Consider the following 13,668-nt stretch of genomic DNA (forward strand, 5'->3'; position numbering starts at 1 on the left):
AAACTCATCCTTCTCAAAGGATTCTTTGATAAATTTGGCCATTCTTGATGCTAGCAACAATGCCATCAACTCAAGTTTTGGAACATTTAATTCTTTAATGGATGCTACTCTTGCCTTTGCCACCATTAAATAGGAGTTTTCGTTCTTAACTCTACAGGCTACACAATCATATGCTAACTCACTGGCATCACAGAATATGTGTAAGGAGTCCCCTCCCAGCTAGCTATTCCTAGGAAAGGAAATATCGAGACATTCTTCCTAGTCTTCGGATAACTCAACCCATTGTTTCTGTAATGGGTCTGGGAGTTGTTCATCCCAATCCAGTTGTTGCTTCCACAAATTCTTCAGGTATATCTTTGCCCTAAGCTGCAGCAGAACTTTGAGCAAGTCAGCTGTTATATGTGGCCCCGTCCACAAACAATAATTCAAGCTTAACCCACTTTTCCCCTGTCTGACCTATCAGCTAAATACTATCCTTAATAGGGGTTGTTGCACTGCCCCTTTCAATGCCATGATGTCCCAGGACATGACAGTCTTCCTCTGTTTTAAAATATTCCACTCTCTCTATGAAACTCCTATCCTCCTGATCCTTCAGGATTTTCTGGTAGTGTCCTAGATACTGAGTGTCTTTCTGAAACTTGGCACACTGTTTTAATCTATTCAAAGTCAACCCAAAGTTGGAAGTTAATCTCCTTTTATTGCCTTTCCAAGACAATGCCACAACGTCCTGTTTGTCAATTTCAGAATAAGTTATAGTACTCTCAAAATTCTCCAATACTTTCTGTTCTTGTTCCATTATTTCACCGCAGTCAATACCTAAATGATCCAAACTCCATAAAGTTTCAAGATCTTCCCTTGGATCCTTTAAATGAGCAGCCCCTTCAGCCATAATTATGGTCAGTTTCCACTGCCAGTTTTAAAATGGAAGCGAGTCTCCTTGGTGGGAGGAGGACTACATGTTCCAGTTACCACATTGTCGAAACTTCGACAAGAGAGATTGTACTTTTCCGCAAATTGCGGTATAGTCTTATGTATTCTCTTTAAATTTACGTAAAGTGGAAATGTGTATTATGTAGAGGAAAGATATTATGTTTCGTTGTTTGAATTTAGTAGTAAAAAATGTTGTCTTAGTTGTTTCGTGTGTTTGATTTTAAGTATACTTGTAGTATTGCTTAACTACCGGATTGGTTGTTGCACGGTAGTTAGTCAAAGGCTTGGTTGGTTTCGGTCAAAACAGTCGTGAAGGCAGTCGCTTCATAGCTGTATTGTAGTGTGGATGTAGCTAGTGGAGGACTCAAGAATGTAGCCATAATTGTCGGTGTCTGCAAATCCATTTAAGCATTCCTATTCATTTTAAAGTACATTTAGGGAAACTTTCTTTAGAAGATATGCATATCGAAATGTAAGGAGAATTTCTTGAGGTGTACTTTAGATGAGGGTAGTGAAATAGAGACTGTGCTTACGCCAGTCTAACTGTACATCGAGCTAGGAACAATTAAATACGCCAATGGTTAGTTCATATTGTTAGTTTAGTTAATATACACAACGAAATGTATTAATATAATCACAATTTAAAACTAACATAAAAGTGAAGTAACCTAGGTGTCGTTGCATAAGACTTAGGCTACGATTTGGGTCAGTACGTTTAAGATTGCTTAGGCAATATGACAACACTGACGATTTGAAATGCTATACTTATTCTGAATGAGTCGGAATAAAATGGTTCCGTGACCAGGATTACAGTGAGTGGTTGTTGTATCAGACATCGGTATGATTAAAATTTATGAGCTGTGATAGCTGGCAATAAAGATAAAGATGTGACCGGCTGATGGTGGCGGCCATATTAGAATGTCACGTGTTAGCCTAGCCCAACATGGAATAGTAGAATAAACTCAGTCAATCATTGCCTAGCCTAACTGAAGCCTGACTTTTGATGATAACTTGGTGGGAATTTGAACCTTTCTTTCTTTTTTTGTATTTTTTGATCATTGCACATTAATAACAAAGTTGAGAAAATGGCTACGGACTATCCCGACATATTTCGCATAGAGCGAAAGGTTGCTGTGATATGGCATTCTCACATAAAACATCTCGGTTATTTTATGACATGGTGCTGTAGTAAAAGTGATGTGAGACTAAAACAGCCCTTGTATTATCGCACTTTTGGGAAATCAGGAGCAGTGTGCGATAACCTACTGGATCCTGTGTTAGTGACCAAATTGACAGCTTATGCCCCAGGCTGAGAACCGCCCCCAGGGCCAACGGCGCCCCATCTGCAGCTGAGAAAACCTACGGCGAGCCCCTCATGGTCCCGGGTGAGCTAGTTACAGAGGACCGCCACAACCCATCTGTCCAGAGGCTTCGCGACATAGTCGGCAAGTTTGCCCCCTGCAAGCGGACATATACCGACAGATCGGTCACCTTCATGCCGCCTGGCCTGTTCTCCACCACCCACGTCTTCGTCAGGGATGACGCCATCCGCCCGCCACTGACCAGGCCCTACAGGGGGCCCTTCCGTGTGCTGGAGAGGAACAACAAGGCAATCCTGCTAGCCCTTCACGGGAAGAACGCCTGGGTGTCAATCGACCGCATCAAGCCTGCCCTCCTGGAGGAGGACACAGATGTCACCACACCGCACCCTCCACCTGGACAGTCGTCACCACAGCCAGCCCCCCGTAAGAAGCGGGCACGTGGCTGCCCCCGGAAGCACCCACCCACACAAACAGGGTGTTTCCCCGATGTCCTCACACAGCCATGGCACCCTTCAGCGCCCCAGCAGATACGCTGACTAATGAGACGTTACCCACGTCTTTGGGGGGCAGGGGGGGGAGTATTTGCAAAGTCTCTGCTGAGCAAGTTTTCTATGGTGACATCCCATTTTCTTTGCCTCTACAATTCGTCACACCTGGCGTGACGGGTCACACAAATCCAATCATTTAAACTATGTATATAATTGTTTACCTGTCTCCGATTTGTATATCATGTATTCTTTCGCAGGCATCAAGATTGTATTCAACTTCATTTCTGTCCATTTGTATAATTCAGAGTGTATTCGTTCACTGTATTTATTGTTAATTATTATCAACCTCGGGTCACCCTTGTTCTTACGGTATTCCGCGGCGCGACGTCAGTCTGCCGCTATATAAACCGCCTGGGTCACCAGTAAAGCAGCAGTACCTTTTTCCAGCTTGTCTTATTTTGCACCTCTTAAACTATATGCATTCGAAACGAACCAAATAAATCTAAGGTAGGTGCGATACAAGTTGGAACACTCTCTTTGACATATACCAGACAGGGAAATAAGACGATAATGAAGTTGATCTTACCTGCAGCCACAATAACCCTGAAGGGTAAAAGAGGTCACATTGCGCGAAAGAGAGGGTTGTTAGATACCTGTGACAAGAGATCATTTATAAAGAAATTTGCTCTTGATTAAGGAATATGAAATGGTGAACATTGCTGTACCTCACCGGGGTAGATTAATAAATATGGATTGTATAGTGGTAGATGAGCTGCCAGTATTTACAAAGAAATTCGACGTTAAGAACTTAAGGTTGTTTTGTAGAACGAAAATCACATTGGCTGACAAAGATTTTGATCTACCTGTGGAGAAACAATCGCCTATAGAATTGTTAATAGGGGTTGACAATGTGTACAACATTTTACATACAGGTTTTAGGAAATTTGAAAGTTTAGTATTGCTACCAACCATATTTGGTTATGTGTATTCCGACTCATTCAGAATAAGTATAGCATTTCAAATCGTCAGTGTTGTCGTATAGCCTAAACGATCTGAAAGGTACTGACCCAAATCGTAGCCTAAGTCTTATGCCACGACACCCAGGTTACTTCACTTTTATGTTAGTTTTAAATTGTGATTATATTAATACATTGTGTTGTGTATATTAACTAAACTAACAATATAAACTTACTATTGGCGTATTTAATTGTTCCTAGCTCGATGTACAGTTAGACTGGCGTAAGCACAGTCTCTATTTCACTACCCTCATCTAAAGTACACCTCAAGAAATTCTCCTTACATTTCGATATGCATATCTTCTAAAGACAGTTTCCCTAAATGTACTTTAAAATGAATAGGAATGCTTAAATGGATTTCCAGACACCGACAATTATGGCTACATTCTTGAGTCCTCCACTAGCTACATCCACACTACAATACAGCTATGAAGCGACTGCCTTCACGGTTGTTTTGACCAAAACCAAGCCTTCGACTAACTACCGTGCAACCAGTGCTTCCACTAGCTGAAATGAAAATTCCTTGTAGGGGCTGCCAAAATTCCTTGATTTTCCTTGCCAGCCATTCCATTTTCCTTGATTTCTTCCTTGACTAATTTTAGACATTCACATAAAGAAAAAAATAATAGTAGTGTACACTAACTAATTTCAAGCACTTACAGTAAAATTCACAGAACAATTGGGGATAAATAAATAAAAAAAATATATACATCTTATTACGTTTACTCTCAGAAGCAAAATACATGGGTATCCAGTTTAAATTCAGAAAATATGAAAAAGAAAAAAAAAATCATGCAGCTGCCCTTTCTCTCACAGGTAACTAATTATTATTTTTTTTTTTTGGTGGCAATATGAAACCAATACAGATTTCTATCACTTACACTCAGGAATATAGCTGAAATTACTCAAAATATGTGTAAATAAGAAAATAATATGTATTAGGAAAAGACTTTAGAGTAAGAAATGAGATATTTAAAGTGAATCTTTCTGATTCATGATACAAACATAATAGATTCTTGAATAGTGTACTACAGAATATTTCTCAGATTTTAGCAGGAATAACCATGCTAATTACTGGCAAACTGACGATCTGATTGAAGGAGGAGGAGAGGATAGCAAAAGATAGTCACCAGATTCTTGATTTAGCAAACCGTTACTGTTGTTTAAAGGCTTCAAGAAACTGATTTCGTAGTTGTTGAGTTTCTTCATCATCTGCATTATTCTTCATTTTCTGGTGCAGACTGATCATGGCTTCTGGAGGGTCATACGAGTTTTTTCCTTGGCCTGCATAGTTAGTTTTGTAGTAAGAAGTCCTATCAGACTTTGTTGCTTGAGAGCTGATCGGTGATCATCTTTTATTAGTTGTAAATGGCTGAACACCCTCTCAACCGATGCATTAGAATACGGAAACGACAAAAGAATGTTAATGAACTTTCTTAACTCTGGGTATGTATGAGATCCTATCACATTTTTTCCATAAAATATGACATGCCAGTAATCCATGAAGCTCATATTGGCACTAAGTTTAGGATTCATGGCTTGCTGTCGCCATTCCAAATCAAGTTCCTGAGCATTAATGTCATCACTCAGATATGGGAATCTTGTCACTATTGATGTTAAACTAGGTACACTCAAATTGTAAGCAACTTCAGGGTACAAGCAGGATAAAAAGTAAAAATATTCAACTCCGTCAAATCTTCCTTGAATTTGTTTAACACATTCGACAAGGAAAGTTTTGCAATGTGTATAAAACGACACAATCATATTGTGATCTTCTCCCATTTCTGTTTCTATACTCCGAAATGTTAGCTGATCCCTTTAATCCAAGATAAACCTTCTTTAAGGGTACATGATATTTTTCATTACTTGGATCAATATTCTTTATATCTGTACCACGCACATAGCTAAGTTCCGTAAAATCAGAACACATATTCATAATGAGAGTGGTAAGTTCTTTTCTATATTTCAATTCAGTAATATGAGGTTTTTAAGATAATCTTCAAGACAATTTCTGAAAAATTTAAAATTTCCTTGATAAATCCTGGAAAAAACAAAAATTCCTTGAAAATTCCTTGAATTTTAAAATTCCTTGAAGTTCTCCTTGATGACCCAAAAATTCCTTGAATCAAGGAAAAATCCTTGAAAGTGGAAACACTGCGTGCAACAACCAATCCGGTAGTTAAGCAATACTACAAGTATACTTAGAGTCAAACACACGAAACAACTAAGACAACATTTATTACTACTAAATACAAACAACGAAACAATATCCTTCCTCTACATAATACGCATTTCCACTTTACGTAAATTTAAAGAGAATACATAAAACTATACCACAACATGCGGAAAAGTACAATCTCTCTTGTCGAAGTTTCGAGATGCTCCCCCGCAAGAAAAGTTATGCCGACATTATTTACAATAGTACTGTTCTTATCAATGCCTTTCTGGCCTCTGCAGCTATTTGACCAGTCCTTCTACTCGGGCGGGTGCTTGACTGAATGTCATCTGTCGGAGGATTAGTTTCCCTTATCTCTTGCCACAGCTCTATGGGGTATAACTTAATTACAGGTCTCATAAGCTGGCTGTGTGCCATTCTTAGAGTAGCCACTCTTGGGACCTTGTCTCTCCCCATATGTAACTCGATCACTTGGCCCACGGCCCAACTTCCACTTGCTCCTTGGCCCCTCGTCATCAATGAGGACAACTTCCCCTATCCTGGGCCAAGAGCCATGCTCCATTCCTACTTGATGAAAAATGGGTCTCTCTTAACATTGTTAAATATTCCCTCTCCCATCTCTTCCACAAGTCGTCACACAACTTGGATATATATGGGAATCTTTTCTTGGTGAACTCTCTCCGTCCATAGGTAGGGTCACAGGAGATCTCTTCCCAATTTACTACTTTTCTTGGGAAGAACTTGAGCTTTTTTCCAAGGATCAAATGGTTAGGGGTTAAGATTTCCAGCTGATTCAAATCCCCGGGCGTGTAACTTAATGGTCTATCATTGATAATTCCTTCCAGCTCCACCAGCACACAGGTCAATTCCTCAAAACTGAGCAAGGTTTGGCCTACAATCTTTTTTAGGCATGACTTCAGAAGTCCTATCAGCCTTTCCCATATAGCACCAAACCATGGTGCTCTCGCTGGAATGAACTTCCAGTTACACTTTATATCTAACAGATGTTCCTTTACCCTGGGATTCTCCAACATGGTCGTAAGGTATTCTGATGCCGCTACAAACGTGGTGGTGTTGTCACTCAGCATGAGTGCTGGGAAACCTCTTCTGCTATAGAATTTTCTAAAACTCATGAGGAATGAGTCACAGGACTGGTTATCAACTAGCTCCACATGTATGCCGCTGGTTATTGGGCACGTAAATAGGATGATATAAGCCTTCTCAGGGCTTTGTCCTTTTCCCTTAGTCCATAATGCACCGGTGTAGTCCACGCCTGTGGTATTGAAAGGTTGCTTACATTGCACCCTGAACTCAGGTAATGGAGGAACTATATTGGGCCTATATGGCCTTCCCTGCGTTCTCCTACAAATAACACAATGGTGTATTATACTCTTAGTTAGTTGCCTTATCTGTGGGATCCACAATTACTGTCTGACACTCGCCAGAGTGGCATTTACACCCATATGAGCATTAGCATCATAATCTTCTTTAATAATTACCCGAGTAACATAGCAACTCTTCGGCAATAGTTTGGGAAACTTAACAGATTTGGGTAACTGTGCGTGTTCTAGTCTACCTTACACCTTATTGCCCCGTTGTTCAAGTAAAGATTCAACTGGTGTACGAGAGCCAATTTTGGTTTTCTTACCCCCTTCATCAAACTCTCATATTCCTCTTGAAAATATTCTCTCTGCATGATGGCAATGGTCTTATTCTTTGCTTCTTGGAGTTCTTCCAAGGTCAATTCACCAAGCCTCTTCATACTGATTGAACTCCTACAATTATTAAAAAATTGCAGGGTCCATGCTGTGGTCCTATAGACCTTTTTAACCTTGCTGAATCTCTCCCAATTCAGCAAGTGAGTATTACCATTCAGGTTGTCCCCTACAGTATTGACAAAAATGTTCTCTTCCCTACCCTGTACAAGTGATCCACCAACCCATGACCTATCTATTGGCCAAGAGGAATTTTTTAACCAAGGGGGTCCCTCCCACCAGAAAGAACTATCCAAGATCATTTCTGTCATTTTCCCACGTGTCAACCAGTCACTGGGATTATCATCTGTAGGCACATAGGACAAGACCGCCTCTGGAATTAAAGAGTTTATTTCCTGTACTCTATTTTTCACAAACACAGGAAGAACACTTTTCGATACCAGCCAACTTAGGGCGACTTTACTGTCCGACCAAACGAACAGTTCCACAAACTCATCCTTCTCAAAGGATTCTTTAATAAATTTGGCCATTCTTGATGCTAGCAACAATGCCATCAACTCAAGTTTCGGAAGTTAATTCTTTAATAGGCACTACTCTTGCCTTTGCTATCATTAAATGAGAGTTTTCGTTCTTTACTCTATAAGCTACACAACCATATGCTGACTCACTGACACTGCAGAATATGTGTAAGGAATCCCCCTTTCCTAGGCTTGTATTCCTAGGAAAGAAAATATCAAGACATTTTTCTAAGTCTTCGGATAACTCAACCCATTGGTTCTGTAATGGGTCTGGGAGTTGTTCATCCCAATCTAGTTACTTCCACAAATTCTGCAGGCATATCCTTGCCTAAAACTGCAGTAGAACTTTGAGCAAGTCAGCTTTTATATGTGGTCTCGTCCACAAGGAATCGTTCAAGCTCAACCCACTTTTACCCTGTCTAACTGAACAGTCAAATACTATCCTAATAGGGGTTGTTGCACTGTCCCTTTTAACACCATGATGTGCCAAGAAATGACAGTCTTCTGTTTTAAACATTCCACTCTCTCTATGAATCTCCTATCCTCCTGATCCTTCAGGATTTTCTGATAGTGTTCTAGATACTGAGTGTCTTTCTGGAACTTGACATACTGTTGTTTTAACCTGTTCAAAGCCAACCCAAAGTTGGAAGTTAATCTCCTTTTATTGCCTTTCCAAGGCAATGCCACAACATACTGTTTGTCAATTTCAGAATAAGTTATAGTACTCTCAAAGTTCTTTAATACCTTCTGTTCTTGTTCCGTTATTTCACTGCAGTTAATACCTAAATGATCCAAATTCCACAACCCTTCAAGTTCTTCCCTTGGATCCTTTAATTGAGTAGCCCCTTCAGCCATAATTATGTCGTCGGTTTCCACTGACAGTTTTAAAATGGAAACATGAGTCTCCTTGTTGGGAGGAGAACTACATGTTCCGGTTACCACGTAACCAAATATGGTTGGTAGCAATATTAAATTTTCAAATCATCTAAACCCTGGGTGTAAGATGTACACATTGTCAACCCCTATTAACAATTCAATAGGTGATTGCTTCTCTATGGGTAGTTCAAAATCTTTATCAGCTAAGCTGATTTTCGTTCTACACAACGACCTTAAGTTCTTTTTAACGCCGAATTTCTTTGTATATTCTGATAGTTCGTCTACCACTATACAATCCATATTTATTAATCTACCCCGATGAGGTACAGCGATGTTCACCATTTCATATTCCTTAACTGCTGTAGTAGTTAAGTACCCTCTCAATATGTTTTCAACTCCCTTGCTTTTATAGTGGAGTCCCTCAAGAGCAGATTTCTTTATAAATGATCTCTCGGCACAGGTATCTAACAACCCTCGTTTTCGCACAATGTGACCTTTTTTACCTTTTAGGGTTATTGTGGCTGTAGGTAAGATCGACTTCCTAGTCGTCTTATTTCCTTGTCCGGTATTTGTCAAAGAGAGAGCTCCAACTTGTATCCCACCTACCAGAGAGAACCATAGAGAGGTCCGACTTCCTATGTGCAGCGTAATTTGGACGCCATTTTGATTGTGTGTAACTGGAGCTGCAGTGACAGCAACGTTTTTTAAACAAATATGCATTGAGTGCACTGCAACCCACTGTAGGGCCAACAGTTTGTCTTTATGCTGGAACACAACAAACTGCCAATGTTTATTTACTTGACAGCTGTTATGATTGTTCATTTTATGGACGTATATCAGAAAATAAGGGTACAAATAGGCCTATATAAGTATGTAACAGTAACAGGACCACTCAGATACATCACAGCGAAATGTGACTAGATCAGCAGAACAGACGTTGCTCCAAATAATACCTATTTAGGTAATTCCTTAGTGGGATAAAAATTTTATTCTTCTCCGATATTCTTACAGACATGTATGTGGTATATTTGTAAACAAAAATAAACCATAAATGTTTAAACAGTTTTATTCAAAGTTCTGTAAAATAAAATAAAAATAACCCTTGGAAAAATGTTTAAACAATTTTATTCAAAGTTCTGTAAAATAAAATAATAATATTTTCAAAAATTTAGGCTACGCAAAATTACCTGTGAAAGGACTGGATCTGGAAAAGTAATTATTGTACTGCAATGTCATTAAATGATGGCAGATATAATAGGCCCTAGGAGAAGAACATGCTAGCAAAATGTCAAGCCTTCGCAAATACCATGGCTTAGCTAAATATACACAAAATGCTATGCCTGTGCACAACCTATTAGAAATAGGTAGTATTTAATTACCAATCACGTACCTGCACCAAAGGCATCAGCACATAGCACACATTGTTTAGCATTAAAATCACTACCAGTCCACCACCAAAAGCATTAACACACACCAAGCTTAATCGAGTTAGACAGGGCTATACTTATCTGTCAGTGTGAAGACCTGTTAACAAAATACACATTGGATTAATATGAATTCATTTACGGGAAATTTTCAACAGTTTTCTGTTTTTACGTAATTCCTTTTCTTTGGGTGCTTTATTCTTTATTTTCAACTAATATGTTAGTCTCAATGTAACATACAATTGCTTCATAAACTGTACACTTTGAGAACAATAATGAATAGTACATAGCAGTAAACAAGCTGCTTAGAAGCAGATGGGCTGACACACTAATGTGCTCACCTCGTGTTGTCCTTTGGAAAAGAGTAGAAGGCCACTTCTTTATTTATTTTTGTATACTTTGTACAATTAATGGCAGAACACTCTGTTCCTTTTGATCCAGAGGTTTTCTTGGCGTGGCCTGTGTGGTGTAAATGATCCATGGAGAGATAATTTGGTGTAGACTAGGCTGCAGTGACGGAATGATGCGTCTTTAGCAACCTCCAATTACACACAATCAAAATGGCCTCCGGCGCTCACCCAATTACAATGCAGCACATAGGAAGTCGGCCCTCTCTATGGTTCTCTCTGCCACCTACCTTTGATTTATTTGACTAGTTTCTATTACATATAACACTATGATGTCTAACAGTGCAACCATTATTACAACCCTGCCTGTTACAGTCGGAACTGAATTGTTTATTGGATGCACATATGAAACACAAACCCTGAGCTCTAAGTCGTTCTATCTTTCCTCCTCTGGTTACATAAGATTTACAATGTGTCCATATGTGGTTGCCACCGCAAAGTGCACATCCTTTAACCTGGTTTATCTTGGCTTTGTTTGTACTTTCTTTTTGCCTTACCGATGTTGTTTTTGGTCCCACAGATTGCCGTTGTTCTACTGCGAAAGCAGGTAGCCTACCATTGTCAGTGTATTAACTTTTGCTGTTTCAGTCTGTGGAAAAGCCCTCAAATTGTGTATTTCTTCTTCAAGATATTTTTTAAAGGTGTCAAATTTCAGCCAATTTTCTCCACACCTTTGTTTTATTATTTCACTTACACTACCTGGTAGTTTGGTGTAGAGCAAGGCGGTATAATTCACTCAATTCCAGTTTTTCACTCTCCAATGGTCTTATGCAGCATTTGAATTGTGCTCTAAAACCTTGTAGCGAATCTGCATCTGCCTTGGGAGTCTCAGTTTGGAAGAGTTTTCTAACTAAACACAACTTGATTTCGTCTTTTCTGCCATAGGTCTCTTTTAACAAGTTCACTGCTTGCAAATATTTATCACCTTCTAATTTAAAACTAGATATCAGTTCCAAAGCCTCGCCTTCCAATAGTCCTTTCAGATAAGAAAACTTCTGTATATTTTCAAAATCAGTACGTTGGTTCACTGATACTTCATAAAGTTCCCAAAATGAATTCCATTCTGTTACATCACCATCAAAATGTTTGAGGTCTAATTTGGGTAACTTCACAGGTTCACTTCTTACAGCTAGAAGACTCGTGATGGAGGAATTTAGTCTATGAATTTCAGTGCCTACCGTTAGGCCATATTCAGCTTGATTCATAATTTGGTCAGGTTGTTCTCCAGGATCTGTTAGATTCAATATTTCATTATCCAATTCCTGGACTCTCTGTAAATATTCCTTCAAGGAGTCTCTCAATGAAGAAATACTATTGATATCACCGGCATCAGTAGTGGTTTCAACCTTTTTTGACCAGTTAGTTATCACAGTCTTAACCCCCGCCCCCACCGTCTCCTCTTTAATTCTCCTAGATCAGACATCTTAGCCTATAATTTACCAATACCTAATATACAGGTTCCTAATTACTAAAAGTGTACAAACTGTCAACTCCAAAAAATAGTATATATACCACATTAGTAAATATAATGTTTAAAAGTTGACTAAACTTCAGATCAATTAATGGTAGATCACTACTGGTTATATTGTGTATATATGTGCCCTTGACTACACATACATATATACAATGCACAACGGTTTATTCCATATTAAATCTCACTAAAGTATCTTAAAACTCACCATAAATTTCAAAATATTAATATTTCCTTTCCATTACCTACAGTTTATAAAGAAGGAAAAAATAAATTTACGAAGTGGAACTGCGTCAACCATCATTTCGCCTAACCTAACTTAACCTAATTTCTGGGTTGGCATGAGCACAACCTGGTATTTACCAATCCTGACTAAAGACATAGGCATCAGCTGCTTCACATAAGTGACTCTGCAGTGTCTTATAACTATCATACTGGAAATGTACTCTATCACCGGCAAAGTCTCTTTCTATTAACTGATTGAAAACAAAGGTTATTTCTCGGTTTCTCTTCAATAATTGGTTTAGTAGATTTTTTCGTGCTCGATATCTATCCCTAGGGATGTTTCTAGGAGCATTACAGATCTCTACACTAACTACTAAAACCTTACAGTTATAGATACCTTCCAGTCTCTCTACTAGTCCTAAGATCTTAGTTTTTACTTTATTGACCAATTCTGGATCGTCATTGCTAACATCGGTGTCGTTTCCTCTGACGAAGAGGATAACGATATCTGGGGCATACGCTGTCAATTTGGTCACTAACACAGAATCCAGTAGGTTATCGCACACTGCTCCTGATTTCCCAAAAGTGCGATAATACAAGGGCTGTTTTAGTCTCACATCACTTTTACTGCAGCACCATGTCATAAAATGACCGAGATGTTTTACTTGAGAATGCCATATCACAGCAACCTTTCGCTCTATGCGAAATATGTCGGGATAGTCCATAGCCATTTTCTCAACTTTGTTATTAATGTGCAATGATCAAAAAATACAAAAAAAGAAAGGAAGGTTCAAATTCCCACCAAGTTATCATCAAAAGTCAGGCTTCAGTTAGGCTAGGCAATGATTGACCGAGTTTATTCTACTATTCCATGTCGGGCTAGGCTAACACGTGACATTCTAATATGGCCGCCACCATCAGCCGGTCACATCTTTATCTTTATTGCCAACTATCACAGCTCATAAATTTTAACCATACTGATGTCTGAAACAATAACCACTCACTGTAATCCTGGTCACGGAACCATTTTATTCCGACTCATTCAGAATAAGTATAGCATTTCAAATCGTCAGTGTTGTCATATTGCCTAAGTAATCTTA

The 13,668-nt window shown here is 39.0% G+C and overlaps 1 protein-coding gene across 1 annotated transcript; it reads right to left on the reverse strand.

Annotated features, from left to right (window-relative positions):
• Positions 1 to 463: 463 nt before the first annotated feature.
• Positions 464 to 889, reverse strand: LOC136834120 (uncharacterized). The gene has a single exon (XM_067096378.1). The coding sequence runs from the start codon at positions 887 to 889 to the stop codon at positions 464 to 466; it is 426 nt and encodes a 141-aa protein (XP_066952479.1).
• Between the last annotated feature and the right edge of the window lie 12,779 nt (positions 890 to 13,668).

This window comes from Macrobrachium rosenbergii, chromosome 53, assembly GCF_040412425.1.
Source record: "Macrobrachium rosenbergii isolate ZJJX-2024 chromosome 53, ASM4041242v1, whole genome shotgun sequence".
NCBI classification, from domain to species: Eukaryota; Metazoa; Arthropoda; class Malacostraca; order Decapoda; family Palaemonidae; genus Macrobrachium; species Macrobrachium rosenbergii.

Bases quoted from the DNA above. Each gene is read 5' to 3' on its own strand.
- LOC136834120 (XM_067096378.1), bottom strand. From the start codon at position 889: ATGGCTGAAGGGGCTGCTCATTTAAAGGATCCAAGGGAAGATCTTGAA.